Consider the following 11,441-nt stretch of genomic DNA (forward strand, 5'->3'; position numbering starts at 1 on the left):
ACCTTCTCACAGTGTACACATGTCTCAGCCCTATAATTAACTCTTACCCAAACAACACAGCCAATTTGCTTGATGTGGCCTTTTTATTTTTATTTTACCTTTATTTAACCAGGCAAGTCAGTTAAGAACAAATTCTTATTTTCAAAGACGGCCTAGGAACAGTGGGTTAACTGCCTGTTCAGGGGCAGAACGACAGATTTGTACCTTGTCAGCTTAGGGGTTTGAACTCGCAACCTTGCGGTTACTAGTCCAACGCTCTAACCACTAGGCTACGCTGCCGGCCTTTACGAGGCCTTTGAACTACGAGCTGACCCATGGCGACCCTGCGTCTGATGCCAAAATACACAGGCAGCTTATTGTGCAAGGATATAAATAATGTTGCTGAGTAAGGAGAATGGAACTAGCAGTGTCTCTGGTCACCCAAATGCCATCTGTGTGGATGAATCATCATCAGTGCTATGTAAAAGTGTACTGTACTATGTGTCATCAAGCAACACGTAGCAAGCTGTGTCATGGTGATGAATTATATTGTTCTTTTTCTTAATGATGAGGACACAAAAGGGGGTTGTGCTCTCTTGGGACATCCATTGTTTTCTTGTATTGGCTTGTGTACAGAGAGTTAAGGACAGTCACCACTGTAGTTACAGACTGGGTTAAGGACAGTCACCACTGTAGTTACAGACTGGGTTAAAGACAGTCACCACTGTAGTTAGAGACTGGGTTAAGGACAGTCACCACTGTAGTTACAGACTGGGTTAAGGACAGTCACCACTGTAGTTACAGACTGGGTTAAGGACAGTCACCACTGTAGTTACAGACTGTGTCAAGGACAGTCACCACTGTAGTTACAGACTGGGTTAAGGACAGTCACCACTGTAGTTACAGACTGGGTTAAGGACAGTCACCACTGTAGTTACAGACTGGGTTAAGGACAGTCACCACTGTAGTTACAGACTGGGTTAAGGACAGTCACCACTGTAGTTACAGACTGTGTCAAGGACAGTCACTACTGTAGTTATAGACTGTGTTAAGGGCAGTCACTACTGTAGTTATAGACTGGGTTAAGGACAGTCACCACTGTAGTTACAGACTGGGTTAAGGACAGTCACCACTGTAGTTACAGACTGGGTTAAGGACAGTCACCACTGTAGTTACAGACTGTGTCAAGGACAGTCACTACTGTAGTTATAGACTGTGTTAAGGGCAGTCACTACTGTAGTTATATACTGGGTTAAGGACAGTCACTACTGTAGTTAGTGTCTCCGTCTTAATTTGGTTGGTACTGGTAATAAAAACAATTTGCAGTCATACATGACTGTGTGTGTGTGTGTGTGTGTGTGTGTGTGTGTGTGTGTGTGTGTGTGTGTGTGTGTGTGTGTGTGTGTGTGTGTGTGTGTGTGTGTGTGTGTGTGTGTGTGTGTGTGTGTGTGTGTGTGTGTGTGTGTGTGTTCATCGTTGACTAAATTAGATGGAATGAAAAGAAAGACTTAAACTAAGAAACTAAATCAAATATGGGTGGTATCACTTCTGAGGGGCCTAATGTGAGGCTGGAGCATTGTCCAGGATTCATTAGGATGCATCCCCCAGACAACAATCCATTTGTTGGGTTGAATGTCCATTTGGAGGCCCAGGGATGAAGGACTCCTTCAACCCTGGGAGTATGAGCAGGAGGCAGCCTAGACTTGTACACCAGGATGAGTGTCTCTTGCGGGGCGTCTATGTGAGGGACAACAGGCTAGAGAAGATGGATTCACTGTTTGGAGAGGTTGAGGCTCTCAGGCTTTGAAGGGAACCTGGTACCCATACTGCCCTCTATGGCCTGTAGTGTCTCCTCCTGCTGTTTGCATCGATCCCTCACCTAGAAATTAGGGAACACAGTAGATTAGAACACTGACAACTGTGTTTTCGATTGAAGCTACAGTTTTCACATGTTTAGATCACAGCTCAGATTATTCCAGATTAAACCAGGCTGATGGAAATAGGACACCACAATAGGGAATTTTGTATAAGCATTTATGTCAGAAGCTTAAACGTACAGTATCCATATTAGGACAGCCTGAGTCAGACACCAACTCGTCCATATTAGGACAGCCTAAGTCAGACACCAACTCGTCCATATTAGGACAGCCTGAGTCAGACTCCAACTCATCCATATTAGGACAGCCTGAGTCTGACTCCAACTCGTCCATATCAGGACATCCTGAGTCAGACTCCAACTCATCCATATTAGGACAGCCTGAGTCAGACGCCAACTCATCCATATTAGGACAGCCTGAGTCTGATGCCAACTCATCCATATTAGGACAGCTTGAGTCTGACTCCAACTCGTCCATATTAGGACAGCCTGAGTCTGACGCCAACTAATCAATATTAGGACAGCCTGAGTCTGACTCCAACTCATCCATATAAGGACAGCCTGAGTCTGACTCCAACTCATCCATATTAGGACAGCCTGAGTCTGACACCAACTCATCCATATAAGGACAGCCTGAGTCTGACTCCAACTCATCCATATTAGGACAGCCTGAGTCTGACGCCAACTCGTCCATATTAGGACAGCCTGAGTCTGATGCCAACTCATCCATATTAGGACAGCCTGAGTCTGACTCCAACTCATCCATATTAGGACAGCCTGAGTCTGACTCCAACTCATCCATATTAGGACAGCCTGAGTCTGACACCAACTCATCCATATAAGGACAGCCTGAGTCTGACTCCAACTCATCCATATTAGGACAGCCTGAGTCTGACGCCAACTCATCAATATTAGGACAGCCTGAGTCTGACTCCAACTCGTCCATTTTAGGACAGCCTGAGTCAGAATCCAACTCGTCCATATTAGGACAGCCTGAGTCTGTCACCAACTCATCCATATTAGGACAGCCTGAGTCTGACTCCAACTCATCCATATTAGGACAGCCTGAGTCTGACTCCAACTCATCCATATTAGGACAGCCTGAGTCTGACACCAACTCATCCATATAAGGACAGCCTGAGTCTGACTCCAACTCGTCCATATTAGGACAGTCTGAGTCTGACTCCAACTCATCCATATTAGGACAGCCTGAGTCTGACGCCAACTCGTCCATATTAGGACAGCCTGAGTCTGATGCCAACTCATCCATATTAGGACAGCCTGAGTCTGACTCCAACTCATCCATATTAGGACAGCCTGAGTCTGACTCCAACTCATCCATATTAGGACAGCCTGAGTCTGACACCAACTCATCCATATAAGGACAGCCTGAGTCTGACTCCAACTCATCCATATTAGGACAGCCTGAGTCTGACACCAACTCATCCATATAAGGACAGCCTGAGTCTGACTCCAACTCATCCATATTAGGACAGCATGAGTCTGACGCCAACTCGTCCATATTAGGACAGCCTGAGTCTGATGCCAACTCATCCATATTAGGACAGCCTGAGTCTGACTCCAACTCATCCATATTAGGACAGCCTGAGTCTGACTCCAACTCATCCATATTAGGACAGCCTGAGTCTGACTCCAACTCATCCATATTAGGACAGCCTGAGTCTGACACCAACTCATCCATATAAGGACAGCCTGAGTCTGACTCCAACTCATCCATATTAGGACAGCCTGAGTCTGACGCCAACTCATCAATATTAGGACAGCCTGAGTCTGACTCCAACTCGTCCATATTAGGACAGCCTGAGTCAGAATCCAACTCGTCCATATTAGGACAGCCTGAGTCTGTCACCAACTCATCCATATTAGGACAGCCTGAGTCTGATGCCAACTCATCCATATTAGGACAGCTTGAGTCTGACTCCAACTCGTCCATATTAGGACAGCCTGAGTCTGACGCCAACTAATCAATATTAGGACAGCCTGAGTCTGACTCCAACTCGTCCATATTAGGACAGTCTGAGTCTGACTCCAACTCATCCATATTAGGAGAGCCTGAGTCTGACACCAACTCATTCATATTAGGACAGCCTGAGTCTGACTCCAACTCATCCATATTAGGACAGCCTGAGTCTGACACCAACTCATCCATATAAGGACAGCCTGAGTCTGACTCCAACTCATCCATATTAGGACAGCCTGAGTCTGACGCCAACTCGTCCATATTAGGACAGCCTGAGTCTGATGCCAACTCATCCATATTAGGACAGCCTGAGTCTGACTCCAACTCATCCATATTAGGACAGCCTGAGTCTGACTCCAACTCATCCATATTAGGACAGCCTGAGTCTGACACCAACTCATCCATATAAGGACAGCCTGAGTCTGACTCCAACTCATCCATATTAGGACAGCCTGAGTCTGACGCCAACTCATCAATATTAGGACAGCCTGAGTCTGACTCCAACTCGTCCATTTTAGGACAGCCTGAGTCAGAATCCAACTCGTCCATATTAGGACAGCCTGAGTCTGTCACCAACTCATCCATATTAGGACAGCCTGAGTCTGACTCCAACTCATCCATATAAGGACAGCCTGAGTCTGACTCCAACTCATCCATATTAGGACAGCCTGAGTCTGACACCAACTCATCCATATAAGGACAGCCTGAGTCTGACTCCAACTCATCCATATTAGGACAGCATGAGTCTGACGCCAACTCGTCCATATTAGGACAGCCTGAGTCTGATGCCAACTCATCCATATTAGGACAGCCTGAGTCTGACTCCAACTCATCCATATTAGGACAGCTTGAGTCTGACTCCAACTCATCCATATTAGGACAGCCTGAGTCTGACTCCAACTCATCCATATTAGGACAGTCTGAGTCTGAGAACAACTCTTTATGACTCTGATGCTATCTGTACACAGATACGATGCCAGCTAGATGAAATGTGAATGTTCTTTTTCACTTCTCCACTCACCATATCAGTGTAGCGTATGAGAACTGGGCGAATCTTAAGCTCCATCAGCAGGTCTCCCAGAAGTATCTTCTGCTGGTACCTTTCCATCCTCAGCCTCCTCTCCAGCTCTAGCCCTGGGTTGAGGACTAGCTCCTCTGTCTTCCTTTCCCCCACATCGCTGGCCTCCTGCTGGGCCCCACTTTCTACCATCAACCTCTCCTGTCGGAGCTTGGCCTGGAGGTCCTGGATCCTGTAGGTGGCCTTCTCTAACCTCACCTCCAGAGATAGCACCCTATGCTCTTTCCCGGCCAAAGCCATGAGCTCCATCCTAGACTCCATCAGTCTGGCTTGGGCCTCTCCGGCCATTCCCTCCCCTCTCCTTTCTGCCTCAACCAGGATATATTCATCACTCGCTTCCCGGCCAGTAGACCTCATTGGGGCTGTCTTGGTAACCTCCAACCCACTGGCCCCTACTCTTCTACCCCTGTGCCCACACTGGTGCAGGTTCACCCACTGATAGGCAAGTTGAGCAGCCCTAGAGCTCTTATAGAGGATATCTGGTACAAGCGATTGGACGTTGGCGAACCTCTCAGTGAACCGCTCAGCCCCATCAGTATTGGTCAGTAGACTGAAGTTCTCTGCCTTGATTGGACCAGGGGCGAGCATCAAAGCCCATCTGCGTCGGAGAACAAGGAGCTCATTGGCCACCTTAGTCACAGATGTATGGGGCGGGCTTTGAGGGTCAGAGGTGATAGGGACAGTCTGATCAGAAGAAGCGACAGTGCTCTCGTCTTCCTCAGTTACGTACAGGTTCTCGCAGAGAGGGACTGCCACTTTCTCGTCAAAGGTCTCTTTCATGGCGCCGAGATATTCCACGAAAGAGAGAAGCCAGGTGATGCAACACTTTATTTCCGAGTCGCTGTAGCCACTGACTGCCACCGCAGGCTCCTCTTGAACCTTGGAGAGGAGAACCCGCAGCTGCTCCAAGGTGTGGATTTCATCCTGCTGCTTTGTGGTTAGGGCACTCAAGACTGGGTGAAGAGCGTCCATGTTGAAGGAGTGTTTGCATTGCTGGACATGGTCCTGGAAGGAGGCTATCTCTCTCTTGAGGCACGTGTACAGGTTATCCATGGCTCGTGCTTTTCCACCGAGCAGCACCTATCTGAGACAATATTTTCCATTACACCAATGAGACACACTGTCCAAACAACACATTAATTCACTTTCGCAAAAAAAGCGTTTTTAGTTCGGACCCTGTCCTGTCTATACTGTATGTTTGCTCTGACACTAATGGTATTATGCTGACAACTAAGTGAAATGGAAACATTTTCTTATGACCCCTCCTGCACATTTCTCCAGTTGCAAATGCGTTGTTATTATATCATGTGTATGTTGCCTAGCAACTCAAGATGCATTAGTGAAATCGTCAAATCATTCAATTTTGCACTTAGGGGAAAAAAACAACTGACAGGGGTGATGAAAAGTGTTTTCACAGGACTCCTGAAAGGTCCATCTTTTAAGTGGTCGTGTAGTTCGAGGCAAATGAAACACAACACAATGGTGCTCAAATTTTCCATTGCTCATTCTTGAGTTTAATTGAAAGGAGCAGAGTGAATGGACGGGTGCTGTTTGGACCAAAGCTAACACCCAAGACAGAACATTAGACTGACGAGATGAAAGGTTTGAGGGGAAAATGTTCCAGCTTTGCTTTAATTTCTTGTTGAATTGTAAAGAAACAGTGGGGACCTTCAAGTCTGAAGGCTTTAAGAAGAACACTGGCCATGAGACTTAAAAATAATTAGACAAGCAGCACAGTATAAGTAAGAATGCGTGTGTGCATATGTGTGTCCATGACATACCGTGGTAGGGCTGGATGCTGGTCAGATCCTTCTGACACTTGTGATGTGCAATCCAGGCCTCTTGTCATTCTTCAATCCATCTTGGGAACATTCCCAGAGTCCTGCATTCCAGAAGAATTGTCCTGAGATCCGAGATGTCACTAGAAAAAGAGTCACTAGAGTTCTTGAAAAGTTTAACCATTCTCTCCTAGGAAACTTCTATAGCCACACAACCCTAAACAGACACTTCAAATCATAGTTTAGAGAACAGATTGCATTAACTTTTGGGATTCAACAATAACATTGTCAGGTATACAGAGGGGATGGGACTGTATTGTTGTACAAGTGGTTGCCAAGGTAATAAACATGTCTCCCTCACAGTGGCAACCATAGGCTCAAACATGCAGTCTCTAAGCAATGACAGGGGCGTGATATCACTTCTGTTGCACTGGCTGTCTGGGCCCTGTCAATGTGTTGATAGGTGAGTGTCACAGTCTGCAGGACTTCTAAAAGCTTTTCTGTTTACACAGCACTATGTCGGTTAGCTGTGTTTTAGATAGTAAAGAAAGAGGCAGACAGGCATGGACTTAACCATGGGCTCATGAGTGAATGAGGCTTATTCAGACATTGCAGTAGCCTACTGCTCCTTTGGGTTTAGTATAGTATAATATAGTACACTATTGCATTGCATAGTACTGTATAATATAGTATAGCATAGAACAGTATAATATAGTATAGTATAATATAATACAGTATTGTATTTCATAGCACAGTATAATATAGAATACCATAGTATTGTATAATATGGTATAGCAGAATAATATAGTACTGTATACTATAGTATAGTATAATATAGTACAGTATTGTTTTGCATAGTACTGTATAATATAGTAAAGCATAGTACAGTATAATATAGTACAGTATTGCATAGTACTGTATAACATAGTATAGCATAGTACAATATAATATAGTATAGGACAGTGTAGTAGTCGATCAAAAGCAAAGACTGAGTGTTGTCTTCAAGCATTTAGGGCATGCTCCTTTTTTACTATTAGATAAAAAGGAGCAGAATGAGAAAAATAATCATGAATAATTCAGACACTTTCAAAATAAGTGAAACGGTTAAGTGATTAAAGTTTTTTTTTAAAGAATTCTGTGGAGCATATTGACAAAGATAAAATTATACAAGTAAACCTTTTGCTTGAGCAATTTAGGCAGTGATTGAGTTGTGTTTGGTACATTTTACATTTACGTGACTTAACAGATACTCTTATCTAGAGCGACTTACAGGAGAAAATACGGCTAAGTGCCTTGTCTCAAGGGCACATTGGCAGATTATTCACCTATTCGGCCCAGGATTTGAACCAGCAACCTTTCAGTCACTGGCTCAACATTCTTAACCGCTAGGTTACCTACCTTCCACCATTAGGATTGAGAAACTTTTGGGTGAGTAATATGAAGTTGTCCATCTCAGTCAGTGTGGTATGTGTGTTGAAAAACAGCTTGCCTAATACTGTGCGTGCATGAAAAACATCTCTCACAGTACACTTAAGCAATAAGGCCCGAGGGGGTGTGGAATATGGCCAATATAACACGGCTCAGGGCTGTTATGTGCCTGGATACAGCGTTAAGCTGTGGTATATTGGTCATATACCACAAACCCCCGAGGTGCCTTATTGCTGTTATAAACTGGTTACCAACGTAATTAGAGCAGTAAAAATACATGTTATGTCATACCAGTGGTTTACGGTCTGATATACCATGGCTTTCAGCCAATCAGCATTCAGGGTTCGAAGCACCCAGATTATAAAGTCCAGTAAATTAAATTAAATCAAATGTTCCGAATACAACAGGTGTAGTAGACCTTAAGTGAAATGCTGAATACAACAGGTGTAGTAGACCTTACAGTGAAATGCTGAATACAACAGGTGTAGTAGACCTTAAGTGAAATGCTGAATACAACAGGTGTAGTAGACCTTACAGTGAAATGCTGAATACAACAGGTGTAGTAGACCTTACAGTGAAATGCTGAATACAACAGGTGTAGTAGACCTTACAGTGAAATGCTGAATACAACAGGTGTAGTAGACCTTACAGTGAAATGCTGAATACAACAGGTGTAGTAGACCTTACAGTGAAATGCTGAATACAACAGGTGTAGTAGACCTTACAGTGAAATGCTGAATACAACAGGTGTAGTAGACCTTACAGTGAAATGCTGAATACAACAGGTGTAGTAGACCTTACAGTGAAATGCTGAATACAACAGGTGTAGTAGACCTTACAGTGAAATGAGAACCTTACAGTGAAAGACCTTACAGTGAAATGCTGAATACAACAGGTGTAGTACTGCTCCGCACTGCTAAAGCTAACTCTCTCTCCTCTGCTCTCATCCTTCTAGACCTATCGGCTGCCTTCGATACTGTGAACCATCAGATCCTCCTCTCCACCCTCTCCGAGTTGGGCATCTCCGGCGCGGCCCACGCTTGGATTGCGTCCTACCTGACAGGTCGCTCCTACCAGGTGGCGTGGCGAGAATCTGTCTCCTCACCACGCGCTCTCACCACTGGTGTCCCCCAGGGCTCTGTTCTAGGCCCTCTCCTATTCTCGCTATACACCAAGTCACTTGGCTCTGTCATAACCTCACATGGTCTCTCCTATCATTGCTATGCAGACGACACACAATTAATCTTCTCCTTTCCCCCTTCTGATGACCAGGTGGCGAATCGCATCTCTGCATGTCTGGCAGACATATCAGTGTGGATGACGGATCACCACCTCAAGCTGAACCTCGGCAAGACGGAGCTGCTCTTCCTCCCGGGGAAGGACTGCCCGTTCCATGATCTCGCCATCACGGTTGACAACTCCATTGTGTCCTCCTCCCAGAGCGCTAAGAACCTTGGCGTGATCCTGGACAACACCCTGTCGTTCTCAACTAACATCAAGGCGGTGGCCCGTTCCTGTAGGTTCATGCTCTACAACATCCGCAGAGTACGACCCTGCCTCACACAGGAAGCGGCGCAGGTCCTAATCCAGGCACTTGTCATCTCCCATCTGGACTACTGCAACTCGCTGATGGCTGGGCTCCCTGCCTGTGCCATTAAACCCCTACAACTCATCCAGAACGCCGCAGCCCGTCTGGTGTTCAACCTTCCCAAGTTCTCTCACGTCACCCCGCTCCTCCGCTCTCTCCACTGGCTTCCAGTTGAAGCTTGCATCTGCTACAAGACCATGGTGCTTGCCTACGGAGCTGTGAGGGGAACAGCACCTCAGTACCTCCAGGCTCTGATCAGGCCCTACACCCAAACAAGGGCACTGCGTTCATCCACCTCTGGCCTGCTCGCCTCCCTACCACTGAGGAAGTACAGTTCCCGCTCAGCCCAGTCAAAACTGTTCGCTGCTCTGGCCCCCCAATGGTGGAACAAACTCCCTCACGACGCCAGGACAGCGGAGTCAATCACCACCTTCCGGAGACACCTGAAACCCCACCTCTTTAAGGAATACCTAGGATAGGATAAGTAATCCTTCTCACCCCCCCTTTAAGATTTAGATGCACTATTGTAAAGTGACTATTCTACTGGATGTCATAAGGTGAATGCACCAATTTGTAAGTCGCTCTGGATAAGAGCGTCTGCTAAATGACTTAAATGTAATGTAAATGTAATGTAGTAGACCTTACAGTGAAATGCTTACTTACGGGCCCTTAACCAACAAAGCAGTTTTAAGAAAATACCAACAAACAAAAAAAAAGATAAGAAAAACAAATAATTCAAGAGCAGCAGTAAAAAACAATTCCGGGGCAATATACAGGGGGTATCGGTACAGAGTCAATGTGGAGGCTATATACAGGGGGTATCGGTACAGAGTCAATGTGGAGGCTATATACAGGGGGTATCGGTACAGAGTCAATGTGGAGGCTATATACAGGGGGTATCGGTACAGAGTCAATGTGGAGGCTATATACAGGGGGTATCGGTACAGAGTCAGTGTGGAGGCTATATACAGGGGGTATCGGTACAGAGTCAATGTGGAGGCTATATACAGGGGGTATCGGTACAGAGTCAATGTGGAGGCTATATACAGGGGGTATCGGTACAGAGTCAATGTGGAGGCTATATACAGGGGGTATCGGTACAGAGTCAGTGTGGAGGCTATATACAGGGGGTATCGGTACAGAGTCAATGTGGAGGCTATATACAGGGGGTATCGGTACAGAATCAATGTGGAGGCTATATACAGGGGGTATCGGTACAGAGTCAATGTGGAGGTTATATACAGGGGGTATCGGTACAGAGTCAATGTGGAGGCTATATACAGGGGGTATCGATACAGAGTCAATGTGGAGGCAATATACAGGGGGTATCGGTACAGAGTCAATGTGGAGGCTATATACAGGGGGTATCGGTACAGAGTCAATGTGGAGGCTATATACAGGGGGTACCAGTACAGAGTCAATGTGGAGGCTATATACAGGGGGTATCGGTACAGAGTCAATGTGGAGGTTATATACAGGGGGTATCGGTACAGAGTCAATGTGGAGGTTATATACATGGGGTATCGGTACAGAGTCAATGTGGAGGTTATATACAGGGGGTATCGGTACAGAGTCAATGTGCGAGGGCACCAGTGTCAAGGTAATTGAGGTACTATGTACATGTAGGTGGAGTTATTAACGTTCAGTAATAGATTTGTAATGCGACGATACTGTCGGTCATAGTGATAAAATGAATCAAACTGTAGACAAAAACTACTGCAGATAGTTGTTAG

The 11,441-nt window shown here is 45.7% G+C and overlaps 1 protein-coding gene across 1 annotated transcript; it reads right to left on the reverse strand.

Moving 5' to 3' along the window:
* Positions 1-1,407: 1,407 nt before the first annotated feature.
* LOC118366456 (uncharacterized) lies at positions 1,408-7,114 on the reverse strand. Its single transcript, XM_035749087.2, has 3 exons — positions 6,696-7,114; positions 4,858-5,998; positions 1,408-1,858 (listed from the first exon to the last, which is right to left on the reverse strand). The coding sequence occupies exons 2-3, from the start codon at positions 5,965-5,967 to the stop codon at positions 1,751-1,753; spliced, it is 1,218 nt and encodes a 405-aa protein (XP_035604980.1). The 5' UTR covers positions 5,968-5,998; positions 6,696-7,114; the 3' UTR covers positions 1,408-1,750.
* Positions 7,115-11,441: the final 4,327 nt, after the last annotated feature.

The sequence above is a fragment of the Oncorhynchus keta genome, chromosome 34 (assembly GCF_023373465.1).
Source record: "Oncorhynchus keta strain PuntledgeMale-10-30-2019 chromosome 34, Oket_V2, whole genome shotgun sequence".
Classification (NCBI taxonomy): Eukaryota; Metazoa; Chordata; class Actinopteri; order Salmoniformes; family Salmonidae; genus Oncorhynchus; species Oncorhynchus keta.